Source organism: Notothenia coriiceps, unplaced genomic scaffold, assembly GCF_000735185.1.
Source record: "Notothenia coriiceps isolate Sejong01 unplaced genomic scaffold, NC01 NC01_scaffold00004486, whole genome shotgun sequence".
NCBI lineage: Eukaryota > Metazoa > Chordata > Actinopteri > Perciformes > Nototheniidae > Notothenia > Notothenia coriiceps.
The window spans coordinates 237630-253670 of record NW_011337187.1 but is presented as its reverse complement, the minus strand read 5'-3'; the positions used below and the strand labels follow the sequence as shown (position 1 = coordinate 253670).

At 38.4% G+C, this 16041-nt stretch overlaps 2 protein-coding genes across 2 annotated transcripts in view; both read right to left on the bottom strand.

The window, feature by feature from the left end:
- Positions 1–623: 623 nt before the first annotated feature.
- anxa13 (annexin A13) lies at positions 624–6636 on the bottom strand. Its single transcript, XM_010767579.1, has 11 exons — positions 6489–6636; positions 5073–5148; positions 4889–4983; positions 4607–4777; positions 4400–4433; positions 2981–3060; positions 2606–2674; positions 2414–2515; positions 2051–2126; positions 1824–1936; positions 624–1601 (listed from the first exon to the last, which is right to left on the bottom strand). Exons 1-11 carry the CDS (start codon positions 6501–6503, stop codon positions 1482–1484), a joined length of 951 nt encoding a protein of 316 aa, XP_010765881.1. The 5' UTR covers positions 6504–6636; the 3' UTR covers positions 624–1481.
- The window catches only part of LOC104942367 (uncharacterized), a 54251-nt gene continuing 44712 nt past the window's right edge, over positions 6503–16041 (bottom strand). The window contains exons 3-10 of the mRNA XM_010767581.1: positions 12943–13067; positions 12648–12753; positions 12422–12476; positions 10617–10705; positions 9888–9956; positions 9686–9787; positions 9439–9558; positions 6503–8973 (exon numbers count right to left, since the gene is read on the bottom strand). Of these exons, the coding sequence (XP_010765883.1) occupies positions 8929–8973; positions 9439–9558; positions 9686–9787; positions 9888–9956; positions 10617–10705; positions 12422–12476; positions 12648–12753; positions 12943–13067 (711 nt within the window). The 3' untranslated portion in view covers positions 6503–8928. The remainder of the gene's footprint in view (positions 8974–9438; positions 9559–9685; positions 9788–9887; positions 9957–10616; positions 10706–12421; positions 12477–12647; positions 12754–12942; positions 13068–16041) is intronic.

Here is a 16041-nt window from a genome sequence, read left to right as displayed (position 1 = left end):
GTCAAACTCAAGGCCCGGGGGCCAAATCCGGCCTGCGACTTCATTTTATGTGGCCCGCAAGAGCTTGCAAAGAATATAATACGTTTATTATATGGTTACATGCCGCTTTACAGAAGCGCGTTGCCAATAAACTACATGTCCCACAATGCATCTCATTTTGTGACATGCACACTGAAGAGACTTGCAATTATTTGCCATAGACTTTTGCCTTCAGACGTAGTTAATTATGAAGTTATTACCCTATCCGATAATAATCCAATGCAGAGGCAATAATGTAATATAATACATTATTTTATATATTTATATAGTCTTAAAGTTACAACTGGCCCTTTGTGTGCAACCATAATGCTAATGTTGCCCACGATGAAATTGAGTTTAACACCCCTGCTCTAGTCAGACGACTCTACCTGTTGATGTTTACAATAGTGGTCATTTTAACAGATCTCAGCTGCCTTATATAGACACATAATGACACAGACTGTCCAGATGTTCAATGCTTCTTACAGGTTTCTTCACATATAACCTCTGGCCTACCTAAAACCGTAAACTAAATATATTTGTTAGTCGCAAAATACAAAAAAAATATACATAACAAGGTGAGGTGTATTTGGATTTTTCAAGTGTTTTCTAGTTGTAGATAATAAAAATGCAATATGTATCCTTCAATAAGCATCTGTTAAAATATATATTCTCCTCTGCAAATCAGAAAATCAATAATTCCATTCACCTCACATGCTACCAGCTAAGATTCCTTCATTTCCAACTTTCACATTTCTTCTTTAAAAAGCACAAACACATGGACTGATTGCATAAGTGGTAACATCAGTTAAGTCACTGAGTTTGGGGCATAGAGGGTGAAAGTTTTAGATGAACACAAATAAAGAAATATTGGATTCAAACGAAGATTAATACTTAAACAAAGGTAATAATGTAACACTATTGTCTTTTTATATTAGTAAACGCAGCAGCAGAAAGAAATGCTGAGGCTAGATTAGATTTTTCCCAATGTACAAACATGTTTACAATGTGATTACTCTATCAAGCCTTACACAACCTGATCAAATATAGTGTAATTGCATCAGTGTGACTACAGTTGGCTCCTGGAAAGGTATAAATTGGTGCTTGTTTACAGTGACTTTAACTGACTGTGTAAATGCTGGTCAAAGTGTAAAGAACTGGAGCTAAAAGTTGACTAAGAAATGGGCAGTAATTGACGGACACAGACAGATGAGTTCATGCCAATTTCGGTATAAATGATTGTTGAAAAAGTTTAAAAGAGAGCCACACAAATTCACCGTAACTCAGATTTTAGACATCACATTAGCTGATTATTCTATCACTTTCACCCTCCTGCTCCCTACATACTGTAATGTCACATGGACAGACTGAGTTAGTTAGTTAGACAGAAAACAGCTGCGCCCTCAGTATAAACAGTTGTCTCTGACTGTTTTCAAAATCCACCCTGCCTAACTCTCAGACTTTTAGTGGCAGATGGCCACGAGGAGACGTTTAAAATCACCGCCGCACTCGTCCTTTATGGCCTCCTTCAGAGACACATCGTACTTCTCCAGGTACATTTCTTTGATGGTCTCCAAGTCATACTGTTGGCAACAAGAAAACACATGTTTTACATTCCCCTCATTTTTACTTTGAACTTATTTTGGCTTATTCTTTTCTTCTCCCTTACCAAACTTGGTTCGCACTTAGTATAGTGATTCTGCAACTTTGCACTTTGCAATACAATAAAATAATGTCACATATGCTGTACGAGAGACAGCAATTTATTTATCTGTACTTATATGTTGATCTTTTCATGCAATTACCTCAGAGCGAACCACGATGATGCGAATAAGGGTGTCCTCGTCAGTGCCCGCTCCTTTCATCGCAGCATTCAAACGTCTGGCAAAGTAGAGCTGAGGGTTCTTAGCAACTCTTACTGTGGGGAGGAAATAAAATAAATAAATAAAATAAATAAAATAAATAAATACAATAATTAAGATATCAGATTTGAGGACATATTTTGACAATTAACACTTTATTATTTACTTACCAAGAGCTTTGAAGCATTTCTTAAGTGTCCCGGAAGTCTCATTCTCAATGACATCCAGGATTTCAGTTCCACAAAGCTATGGAGAGAAAATTGCTAGTCAAATCAAAGCACTGGGAATGAGTGGTTTCTTTTTCCAGGTCTACAATTGCCTCTAATCCTCTAATAGAAGGTTGCTACTTGTTTAAAGCCCCTAGAAAAAGTCTGACTGCACGTGCATGAGAAGCAACAACATTTCTCAAGGGTAATGTAAAGACACCACCCCGGATCAATTCACCTGCTGGCTGAAGATTAGAATTCAGGTTATATAAACTGATATGCAATATCACTGCAGCTATCTATGGACAGAGTGACACCTTAACCTACCTGCTCATATATCTTGAAGGTGGCCTGGAGCTGCAGGTAATTTCTGGAGGCCAGAACGTAGCTGAAAGTGGACTCATCTGTCCCAAAGGAGCCCTCACCAGCCTGAATCACAAACGGAAAATATCAATGATAATATTCAGGATGAGTTATGGTAATCTGCCATGAGGATATAATGAATTATATTTGAAGTACCTCAAACAGGCAGGTAGCATCCGACTCGGCCAACTCCTCATCCACCTCGTAACTCTCGTCTCTGTCGCCCTGGAAGACAAAAAAGCAAGATGACTTCTGCTGAGGCCTTCAGTAACTGTATCTGGCCTGCGTTTCACTTATGAGAGGAGGTCTGGATTGTGGCCAGTGTGTGTGTGTGTGTGTGTGTGTGTGTGTGTGTGTGTGTGTGTGTGTGTGTGTGTGTGTGTGTGTGTGTGTGTGTGTGTGTGTGTGTCTGTGTGTGTGTGTGTAGGGAGAGGGACTGCTAGGGAAAGGGAGAGTGAGCTCAATTTCAGTCCTACAGCAGACGTAAGGAGTTTAGTTACTCGAGTGGAGTAGAAACTCATGGCCTCTTACCTGCATCAGAGCTGTGAGCAGGTTTCTTACGTCCCCGCTAGTCTCCCCTTCGATATCTGCTTCAAGATCACGCTCATGCACTGAAAGACACATTGTAAAGTAAAGATCAAATAAAGCAAGTTTAATTCAAGCCTCAGTGTTTAGACAAGCCCAGCCCTAGAGACTATCGTGCCAAAAAGTTTGGCATGTTTACTGCAACATCTGTTTAATTTGTAATGAAAGTTGGTTTGTGTACCCATGTTCCCTTAACCAGCTTAGTTCAAAGTATATCTGATTTCCTTCTTAAAACACCAGTATACTGTATGTTCATGTGATGTTCTTAGCTTCGTTAATGATGGATTCCCACCTTTATGACAGTTATACCAGTTTTGATTCAAGAAAGCATATTTTACACTTCACTGATGCCAAATTGGAATGTTAACTGAGAATGTACAGCAACTTAAAGAATAATAATAATGATTACAAATCAGAATACAATAAGATTCCAAAAGGTTACCTAGTCTAAGGGTACTGTTGAAGAATCAGTACATTGACAAAATCAACTATTGGATTTACAAAAGAGGGGATAAGGACTAGGTTCTGTGTTACAACTTTGATTCTTTATTTACTACTCCCTATATAAAGGGCAGCCAATAGTTTACTCATTAGTGCCAGTAAGGAACTATCACATGAGAGGAAAATAAAATTCCCCCCAGGTGGTACAGCAGGTTATTTATTCTAGTGAACCTACACATGGAGTCTACAAGAAAACAGTAAAAAAAACTTCAAATATTGTGGCTAGCTTGGTTAGCAAAATGCTAAATGTTGTATCTGGCCAGAGCAAAGCACCAAGGTTAGCCAAAATGATAGCTAATGACAAATAGCAAACAACCTGATAAGCTAACTTGCAACTAGAAGCACCAAACGGTTCTCTGCCACAGCCAATCAAACACTAGCTTAATCTTTAACTTTTCAGAATACCATAGCCTACTAGAAGGTGCCATTGAGAAACTATTATTTTTGGTATATTTCAAAGAATGATAGCATTCCCTCCTTCATGGCTAAGTAACCCTTAAATAATGAAAGGATAAATAACTTGTTACAGTCTACGGTACATCTGTCAGAGCTGTTATTATGTTGAACAGGAAGCTGCAGCAGGATGGGCCTTGATTAAACAAAGTGTGACTGGAAACTACACGGCTAAAAGTTCCAGAATAGTACTGTACTTTAGCCCTATGTAGGTCCCAATGAGTCACCCATAGCCATTTCCTCCAGGGTTCACAATACAAGGAAGGGAAAAAGTGACATTAAGTAATGAGGTTAAACAATTGCAAAGTAAGATTAATAAGCTACATAAAATATTAAAAAACATATAACAAAAAAACAGATGTGATGGATGTGGCATCAAGTAAACTAAGGTAATTGTATAAAATGGCTTACCTTGAAAGTAGTATTCCTTGAACATGGCGATGTCCTATGGGAAACAATTATATAGAATGAACACAAATCTAGAATATTTTACAGTAAAAACATCATATGCTTATTTAATTATTGTATAGGGCCTGAAAATAATTTGGACATAATGCCAAACATATTGTTGATGATTAATTAATAAATGAGTTGAACTGTTTTTGACTTGTGACTGACAGCGTTGGTGGCCGTGCAGAGGATCTCCACCAGGGTGTCTTCATCAGTGCCCGCCCCCTTCATGGCCTTCCTCAGCTCCTTCACAGCGAAGACTATGGGCAGGTCCAACATGGCGAGGATGGCGTTCTCAAAGCTCCCTGCCAGCTCCTTCTTCAACACATCCACCAACTCCTATTAGAGGAAGAGAGAATGTAATTGTTATTGGTGGAAGAGGGCAGAAACAGAATATTCCAAATACAAATGTAAGTGGTCCATTTCTGTGAATAACTGAATGACACTCACATCATCATACTTCTCAAAATATGCGTTTTTGATTTCCTGACGCTGATCTGCACTGCGGTCTGCCAAGATGTCAATGATGGCCTGCTCATCAGTTCCTATAGAGAAAATAAAACAGATGCGGTACAAGGACAAACAATGTCTTACAGTTACATTACAATAATTCAATTCAATCTTTCCATCTTACCAAACCCTTTGCAGGCTTTGCGGATGGCCTTGATGTCAGCAACGACATCAAAATCCTCATAGGGCATGATTGTTGGCTGAGGGAATAACAAAAGATTGGTATACATGCGAAGTGAAAATCTATAAACAGATTCTTATAATAATGTACTTATCAAACTTATCATTGTTTCCGTAATTGAGGATCAGAGTGGTTTGTGATAGCAATGCAGGAGCAGCTGTCATATGGGGGAGGGGAGGTCGATGACACAATGCTTGGGTGGAGGAATTTCGGGGCCAGAAGTCTTAAACAAACTTGGTGGGGGCCACATGAATTACTGGCAGTTTCCATAGTGTGGGCCAGGGGCCAGCAGGGGACTGATAGGAGGTTCTAGTGGCATATCCCTCACATTAAAGAGTTGAATCAACTTTTTACGAGAGGATGTAAAGTAAACGATTGACAAAATCTTCACAGAATGTTTGACCTCACCAAAACTTCAATAGAATTTTATTTATTGTTTGTTAGGTAATGATAATGTTGGAAAATGGGGTACTAGGGTTATCTGTCGCCACTTTTTTATAGCGGGTAGCTGGCTCCTCCACATTAACTTTTTCCATTTCTCAAAATAACAAACATTATTCCTAGGGATTAGGGTTATTTAGAGAGTCTGACAAAAACAAAAACATTGCGTATTTAGAGTCTGAAAAAAACAATAAAAAGTGGCAACAGATAACCCACAAGTAACGAAAATGTCATTCATTCTTTGCCACTTAGTATTATTGAAGTTGCCAATGAGGTGAATCAATAGATAAATGAGCACAGAAAGACACAGATCTGGCAATCATGATGGACACCCTCCCCCCATCCTTGCAGTAGGCCTACTGCTGACTTACATACAGAGCCCTGCTCATTTATTTACACACACACACACACACACACACACACACACACACACACACACACACACACACACACACACACACACACACACACACACACTCGTCTAACGGAGCTGTGATGAATTCCGCAGAGGAGTGGCCCCTTCTACTGCGTAAACCCAGACTCTGCTGTCTGTCACACGGTGTCAGCACCAACGTTTACATTTAAAGAAACACCGACAAATATGAATCTGACACCATAGTGCTGAATATCAGTTGAAATAGTAGGATATTAATCGCGATGTAGAGTATATGATGTGCGCAGAGATTGTCTGGAAACAGTGCTCGATCAATGATGAGAAAAAAGCAATACATTCGGTATTCTATTAGAAATTGACACCTGAATCAAACATCTAACCTACATTTTATTATTGGTTACATTTGTCAAGTCGAAACTACTCTTTACACGTGTAGGCTATAGCTAAGTCTAAACTGCAAACCGTTAATGATCGTCTCTAACCAAAGAGTGAGTAGCACACTGTGTTAAGACAATGGTACCTACTTGACAGTTGCCCATTTTAAAGATGTTCGTGTGGTTTCAGCTGGTGATCTGATGGGTAAAAGTTGTAGAGTAGTTTGTACTAGCTAACTTCTTCTCCTGATACGAGCTGCGACCCAAAGCAGCTGAAACCAGCGTGTGACGTCACCACGGAACGCTGCATAGTCCGTTAGATTAACCATTTACATCCTCACTACTTTACAATATGGTCAGCAGCTAGAGAATCACTCAGATCCTTCACTTAGTTTAGGGAGTAATACAAACTCTGTCACAAATGATAGTAGTGTTTTCAAAATTGTACAAAGTATAAGCTTCCAAATCTACACAAGTAGGTTACCAAAAATGAAAGTCCTTATAATGTATAATGGTCCTTGGTCCATTTCAGAATTTTATAATTTGAATAATAATTTGTGATGCATAACTTTGTAAGATTCAGGCTATGGTAACAATCGCTAAGCATGTATTAGCTATTGTGTTACTTTGGTTAATCATAAAAACAGTGTCACAAAATAAACAACTAACAAGTCGAGGCAGCAGTAGACTATAGCAATCCCATTGTTATAAGAGCTAAAATGTCTGTTTTTGTCAATGTAGTCTGGTGATTATGAAGAAAGCATGGGTAATGCACTGACTATGGATTAGTACCTCATACAACCCCACTTAAAACAATCCAAACCACATGTTTCCCTTTAATTAAATAATACATACATTAATATATTACAGGGAGTATCAATAGATCCTATTGAGAATATAACTAATAAACTAGGAGTTTAATAATGATAAATGACTAAGTATAAAGAAGGCTTTAGTGAGGTTACCACTGAATATAGGAGCCATATAAGCTTTATTGCAGTGACTTAACAGCATGGGTAATGATTTTTCACCCACCTGATATGACACACATGGTCAAGCCAGAGTTAGACATCCTTCAGCCCTAATTTACTTCAGTCTCTTTAATGCCCTTGAGCCAAATGCTAAATCCCCTCTTGTTGATGTAATCGACTATTAACTCTGACCTTCCTTGACCCGAGCTAACTGCTGCTGTTTGGATCTTTCATGCTGGTCATGCAAAATGAAGTGGAATGTTTCCCATATTTGTAATTCAGTGAAACACGTCAGATGACCCAGAAGAGGAAATTAATGAATTTATGAAATACCTTTAAAACTGATACTCTTCTTTCACCCAACTAAACAACCATAATTCACTAGTTGGTAAAAGCTCAGAAAAAGTTATAATATGTTGAATAGTTGTTTCTGCTTTTAGTGTGTAATTGTTAAGTGCTGCAACAATGACCCAAAAGATACATCTTCTGTAGAATTAAGTGCTTTATGTTATAATTACCAACCTCGCCAGCCTGCGCTCTAACCATTGGTATTTCACTGTCCCTACATCATAATTACCCCCTACTGAAGAGGAGAGCTGCTGCTGCCCTCCATAATAAAGCCCTTTGGTCTGTATAAACGTAATACATGCACACAGCGTATGAGTAAACTGTTTCCATTAAGAGCTTGCTCACGTCACACTAACTGAGCCATGCAATTACATGAAGATGATTCATCCTTTTTTCACTGTATAATTATCTGGAGATAACCTGGAATGGGAAACTTTAGGGAGAAATTTGTCATTCAAACAATATGGCTGTTTATAACTGTATGTAGGCTGTGTGTATGTACGACTCAATTACAGTAACAACATATTCAGGGCGACAGTAGGATTTAAATCAGTAAACACAACGCTCACTGACCTGTGTAGGCTGATGTCATCTCAAACTTTCAAGCAAAGCAGGATCAATCTTTGCAGAGTTTGTGTCGTGACTATTATGAAACACAACTTTAAAACTCATGTTTCAATGTTGTTCCAGTCAAGCTCACAGTTGCCTTGTAAAATAGGGTTTCTGATTTCATTTCCTATTCCTCCTAACATTAGAACTCTTAATATTCAATTTTGAATTAATAGGAATAGTTGGACATTTTTGGGAAATGATGCTCCTCTTCGCTTGCTTGATGGGAGTTGATGATAAGATGAATAACTCTTGAGAGGGGTATCAATCTTCTCATCTCATCAAAATGCCAAACCGTTCCTTGAGGACTGGACTTTATCTAAACTGCTGCAAGATTGTACTTTCTAGTGACAATGGTATGATTATGTTATTTAAATATGTCTTTTTTGAGTGTCTATGTAAAATTAAGAGGCGACTTGGACTTGCTTTAAATGACTTATATGTATTCCTTATTAAAAATCAATGAAGGCTTCTCTTGGATTTAGAGTTCTCGGGTTGTTCACATTTTAGACTTTTCGGTTGAAGTTTATTTACATTCTGTAATTCTTTGCAACCATCAGAATTTGCTGCTGAAACAGCCCAAATATCCGATGTCTGCAGAGAGATTACTTTTTGCCTGTCTGCTCCGTAGCCCTCAGTTCGGGGATGTTATGGTCTTCATTTCAGAGGCGGTGGAAGGGGGTCCCAGTGAAGCCTCTATCACGGATCTGGAAACAAAGGCAGCATTCAGAAGAGCCGGCCAAAGTAGCAGGCTGTAATGTTATGCTGGCCCAGGACCCAAACTCAGGTTTCACACAACTCGTTTAGAGTCTGACAGGCTCCTACTGTTAGGATCCACAGACAGAGGTTTTGACTTTCACCTGCAACTCGACTAATACTATGTGTGGAAAGAAGGTCAGAAAGATAGTTTAATTCAAAACATATTTTGGGGTGAGCAAGCTATGCAGGAGTCTCAAGTCTCAATGGGAGGAAATCACTTTTTCCCTATTTTTCCTTATAAATTCAAGGACTACAGGAGCAGTTTTGTTTACCACAAGAACCACAATCCTCATTTGTTACAAAATATGTGTGTGGCTACAGACTCTCTTAGTTCCTTTTTTTCTAAGCCAGCGCGATCAGAAGACATTCTGTGAACACTAGGCTTTTGTTACAGTAAACGGTGCATTGTTCACCTGCTCCTGGGGTAAAATCCCAGCAGTGTCGAGGTTTCTGCTCCGTTTCACTGTACCCTGCTGGTGGTTTTGGGCACCACTTCTTGGCATCCCCCAGGTTTGCTGCTGGGTCTCATTGTGCTGCAGATGTTGGGAAAATGTGACACAAACATGAATTACTAATCTATCAAAGTGATCATAAAACTACAGGGCAAAATGCAATACTGTATTATAAGTATTTATACTTTACAAAACTAAAATAACTAACTTTTTGATCGTCAACAGCCTTTTTCTGTCTCTCCTTTTCCACCTGTTGTTTCCTTTCTTCTACCTGCAGGCACAGGTCTTGGTAATACTGCCTTTTTTTCCCCTAAAGAAAACACAACATACATTTGACACAGGCAAAATGGTAACATAGAGTTTAGTAATGTCTGGAGTAATTATACAGAGGACAAAATATATAGTAGGACCTCTTTAGACAAATTCAGGCTCATTCCGGGGGCTTCATTCTGATCAGCAGCTGATACTGAGGCTGTTCCCTGGAAGAAATAAAATCTCAGCACACTTAGCATTTGCTTAGGGTGAACACTGCTAGAAATAGATCAACATCTACATCTAGTGGTCATATCCACTAACTGCAATCTAAATGTGCCTTAAAGGATTGGTCTGGTAAGATCCTGAATGTTCTAACTGTCTAACAAATCCCCTAAAATACAAACGAACAAGGAATTTATCTAACTAGAAATCCCAATGTCTTATTTCCCTTTGCAATTACTGCCACAAGAAGTACTCAGATCCTTTATTTAAAGTCAACATGCCAAGTTCTTAAAATATCCCATTACAAGAATAGTTCTAAAAGGAAAACAAATTAAATTACTCAGTATACAGATTGGATATTTTAGCAGTAATATGGTGTTATTATATACACTATTATGTTTTTCTTTCCAACAAATACATATTTAAGTGTTTCTCAGGGTAAAGCCAATTTGAGTTACTTTTAAAATAATAAGTAAAGTACAGTTAAGTATTGCAACATGCCAGGTGTTGGGTATATGTACAAAGAAGCTAGCAACTATGAGTGTTAAATAAATGTAGTAGAATACAAATATTGGCTTGCAAAATGAAGTGGAGAAGAAGTACATGTAGCAAGAGAAAGATAACAAATGGCAGATATTTGGTGAATTTCCAATAAAACTTACAGTGATGGATGCATGAACTGATGGGGGCCTTCTGGGGTCGGAGCGTTCCAAACTTACAGTCCCTTTCAGTGTTAGTATTGGCAGAGGAGCTAGGAAAAAAGAACAATCAGGAAAAAGTCCAATTAAACTGAAATGGTTATTTCCATGTTGACAATGCTGACACCCTTATATGTTTGAATTGAATTAAAAATATTCAAGAAGAAGATTTCCCTTTTTAACATTTCACAAACAAAAATATAACTTTTTTTGTAAGAATAGCACTATTAGTATGCAATGTAAAACACAGCATTATATTTGATCCATACTGTACATCGCCAATATTCAATATTATTTTGTGATTTTTTTGCTATGTCATTTTGTCTTTTTTTATTGTCAATTTCAAGCCCTTTTCGAACAGAGTCTAAATGACATGGTTTAAACTTAAATTCCACTTTGGTGAAATATGTTTCAAATTCCAAGCCTTAATAGCATGGCTCAGAGTAAGCAGGGACTCGCATAACATATATCAATACATCTATTTGGTAGCCCAGACAGTCTCCTGCAAAAAAGCCGCTCTATGAGTTATCCATTTAGCTCCCAGTGAGGCCCACTCATAATAAGTTGTACTATGAGGCTGACTCATGTTCACTCTCTGGCTGTGACTGCACACACACACTCCCGCAGGCTCCCCATGAGTGGAGGTGTGTGTGTGTGGGCTGGATTGTACTGTCATAAAGGCAAATCATTTCTTCATTAAGGATTCATAACTTCACTGTATAATTACTTCAATGATCCTGTAATGTGGACTTAATCCAATCACGGTTCTCCTTTAATTATGAAATCTTTATTTGAATTTTATCAAAGAAAAACACAAAAAACAGTTGTAATTATCCGTCTAACAGTGCATGTATTATGTCGTTATTGTATTTTCCCTAATGTTTCAGAAGCTTATTTACAGTCTTTGGTCATTTGTGTAGTCCATAATTAAAGCAATTGCATTTATTAAGTGTAAAGCTAGCTCAGACTTATTCACATGTTGTGTTTCATTGTTGATGATCTTAAGAAAAGTTGTATTAAGTTCCTTTCAATCACATTACATACTCTTCTTTCGAAATATATAAATAAAAAAGGTAGAACACCTACAATAATCAAGATGACTGCTTATGAAATTGATGTGATATAAACAAAAGCAATAGAAGAACCTACTAAATGAATGGTGAGCATTGTGTCAACTATCAGTCTTTAGACATACAGCAGGATATTGTAATCTAAAGCTGCATCTAGTGCGCCCTGCGTCTGTGACCAAAAATATGTCGAACAGATCTGTAAAACTGAGTTCCCCCATAAAGAAGCATGCAAAAGCACCATTTTAAATATTGTGTTTAATAGAGATGCACTTAATAAGAAAACGACAGCGTTCATCATGAAGAAATCTTTAAAAAATGACCAATCGATTAAAGAAAACTGAGATAACTTATCGAATAAGTTGCAGCAGCTGTAGCTATAATATTCTATACTGTTATAGCTCCAGGTTTACCCCCTTCCTGCTGAGAGAGAAACACCACATCAGCACTACATTATCCTTAACCACCGCTGGTTGGGATCAGGACCAATCAACACCACAGTATGAAAGCTATTTTCACGTCAAGTCTATATACTTCTGTCCTCACACTTGCAATGATCTTGTTTGTCCTTGTGTTATCGTATAGCTTTGGAGTATTGTAAAACAACCTGAATACACCATCACACACGTGCAGAGTATGATTCATGTATTGTACGCACAAATGATTGAGAGGGAATAACTAAAAGTGTGTGAATGATCTCACATTGGTCCCTGAGAGAGGCCGCCTCGTTCCCATCAGTCAGCTGCCTGCATGCTATCTGGAGGCAGACAGGGTGAAGATAAAACACAGTTACCTTCTGGAAATTGCTATAATTGAGTGATTAAGACCAATGACGTCAAATGAAAGCGGTTCTTTTTCTTTTTTTTTTTAATACTGAATGAACGTTCACTTAGCCCCATTCACACACGTCGGTATGAGTGTGACTCACCAGCGCCGTGGCCTCGGGCTCTGTGCTCAGCATCTGTGTTTGTGCTGCAGCAGTTGCTGGTGAAAGACAGAGTGGTGATGGAGAGTCAAAAAGCCTATTTTTGCACCTAAAAACAAAAGAAATTGGATTATTAGACGAGTGGATCTGCCTTTGTCCTTTAGTGATGTATCTGCTTTTGCCAAAAACAGTGCAGGGGCCATAATTCACCATTACTGTGATGATTAGACCTGAAATAATGAGATTTTTAAACTTTTTAAAGTACATCTTCAGTTTTAACCAACTGTGTGTGACTCACATGCAGGATTCGCTGTCCTTACAAAAACACGAAGAAAGTTCAAACGACACTACAGGTTTGGATGTTTTCATCCCCAACGTCAACTCAACCGTCTTATTCCTGGACTCCTCACCCTTTCTCCTGCCCTGTTGAAATCACACAGATTATCATAAAATACCATACTTGAAACTGGAGAAATGTTATGACAAGTTTATTTATCTCCCATGGTGAAAAAGTTTAAAATGTAAGATCAGTCAAACAGCTTAATGTTGCACCCTTTAAAAAAGAAAAACTAAACAAACACATAACTTAGAGGGGTGGAATAAAAGTGTAAGCAGAGGTGGGAGAAGTACTATGATCTTGTACTTGAGTAAAAGTAGAAGTACCAGTGTGTAGGAATACTCCGTTTCAAGTAAAAGTCCTGCATTCAAAATGTTATTCAAGTAAAAGTACAAAAGTATAAGCATCAAAATATACTTCAAGTACCAATGTACTCTGAGTGTAAGTGATTAAAGCCAGTAGCAGAGGAACTGTTATTGCATATTAATGATAAAGTATACACCTATACTAGGCTTTTACAAACCCACGCTGATCCAGCTGGGCACTGAGGGTAGGTTTTCTCCTCATCAACTTCTATGGTTTCCTTAGAATGATAGACAGATACATGTTATGACCAGCATTGCCATTTCATTATTACAGCTTTAAATAAGAGTAGTGGCACACAGTCATCTCCACACTACATCTTGCACTGCTTTCTTAATGCAAACTTTTGCTAAGGTTTCCTCTACATTTCATTCGATTCTTTTAGAGTTTTTCTTTTTTTTATTCACCTACCAGTGTGCGAATCGGGGGGGTCCGGGGGGCCGGACCCCCTGATCTAACACCTGAGCCCCCTGAAACCCTCAACAGCTAAATTTGAGGGTAGGTCTCAAATTATAATTATTTGCCACTTGCATGGTCACTAACATGTTTTAAGCTTACTATGTCCGTTTTTACAAATTCAACATGTATTCCAAATATCTTCTATTTTGGTGGCAAAAGCATTTCTCCGCATAGAATCGAAAAAGACGGCTCTTTAACGGTCGAGTATTCATTTATTCATATGAACGTCAGATATAGAAGATCTGACGCCACCCTGAGCGCCAGACGGTGCCCGGTTGAAAAACGCTGCCTTATGTATAGACTACTTGATTGTCTTGTATTGGGCATCCATGGAATATTGTTATAGGAGGCTTACTGCATATTGAGGAATATTCGACCGGTATTTGCGCATAAACGGGATGGGGGGCCCCCCGATTATGACGGGTGTACCCCCTGATTGTCTCAACTCTACTTAAAAAAAAATAAACAGAAGAACCTAAACTTTGCAAATCACTACGACATGTAGTTTCTAACTAAACACAGTTATGGCTTTCAACATTTTAACAGGTTTAAAATACCGCTGCTATGATGGTAGGAGTTGGAACAGGTCACGGAAGTACACTGAGGTAGCGTGTGAGCGACACGCATTTAGTTTGTAGTCATTTAAGTTCAGCAGCAGAATGATACACACTACATAGTTCTCCGCTCATACGTCATGACCATGCGTAAGTTTCCCGCCGCTTAGGGGGCGGGCCGGCCTGAGTCTCCTACTCTGGTTTTCTACTATTATCACATCCATGGTTGTGGAACACTCATAGAAGGGCGCCACATGGGGGGTAAGGTAACGAGAGTTGGGAACATACTAAGTACATTTACTCAAGTACTGTACTCCAAGTACACTTTTCGAGGAAACTTGTGCTTTCTTGAGTAATTTCCATTTTATGCCCCTTTGTAGATTCTATTCCACTACAATTCAGAGGCTAATCGTGTAACCTACTTTACTCCACTACATTTATTTGTTTATTTTTACTTGTAACAGAGTTCCACAATCTGAGTTCTATATCCCCATCTGGTTAGGCACAATACATGGTTATTTTTTCTGTTTTTTTTTTTTCTGTTCTTTTTTTTTTTTTTTTTTTTTCTCCAGACTCTCTTGAAAAACCAACATGTCACTTATTATTCGAGTTGCTGGTTATTTGTCGGAAACTTTTTTTCCCATTCTGTTTTTTTTTTTTTTTGGTTCTACATTTTTTACAGGCAAATAAGTTTTTCTTCTGTCTATATATTGCCTCTGTAATATATTACCATGCCATTAAAAGTATGTAGAATAATGAAAGAAAGTGTCCTGTGCCAATGTTCTTGGAAGGAAGGATGAACATGTGTCACAAAGAGAACGTGGGGAATAAATAGCCTAGTACTATCCTTAAAAAATATTGTGTGTTTATGATATTGAGTGCGATCTATGTTTAACCTCCAGCAAGAACACATTATCTCTCTCGCTTTGTATTTTTTAATACAAAGTTAATTTGAAGTGGAGGCTGTCAAGGAAAAATTCTAACCTTACTGTAGTCCCGCTATTTGATGGTTCCTTTTTTCTCCCTCTCTCTTCCTATAGTCCTTTAGGAGAAGGGCTAGTCTGTGAAACTTCCAGTAACAGAAAATGAATGGGGGTTTTTTCACTTTATCTTGCTCGATCACACAAAGTGTCAAACTGAAATGCACTAAAAACGTTGTGTGTTTTGCACTGTCAAAGCGTATGAATAGTATATTTTAGACAGGACTTTTCTCGAGAATGTGCTCCTCTCAGCATCAAAGTGGGCTGAAGGCTTCTCTATTGGAAGAGGTGTCATCGGGCTCCGGCAGCTCTAATCAACAATGCCTGAGGAAGAAGCTGAAGCCAGGGGACTCACCATGGGAAAATGATCTTCCTTTTTCTATAAAGAGCAGACACAAGTGTTTGCAGAGATGTACAGGAATTCACAGCTCCTGTCACGTGATGGGGGCTGTAATTTGACCACTTGATTTCAAGTAATTTGTATCGGCACCGTCTGCAGCACAGATAATGACTGTAACCGTTTCTACAAAGTCTATTCCTATATATCTCTCTTACTGGTATCATTTGAACTTGCATAAGCATTAGATTATTTAACTCATAAAATCTAATGAAACCCCGGTCGTAGGGGAGGAAGTCCGAGGTGTTAAGTTATCTCCGGGGTTTCAGTAACACCAAACAACAACTTTGATTGCCAATATTGACAT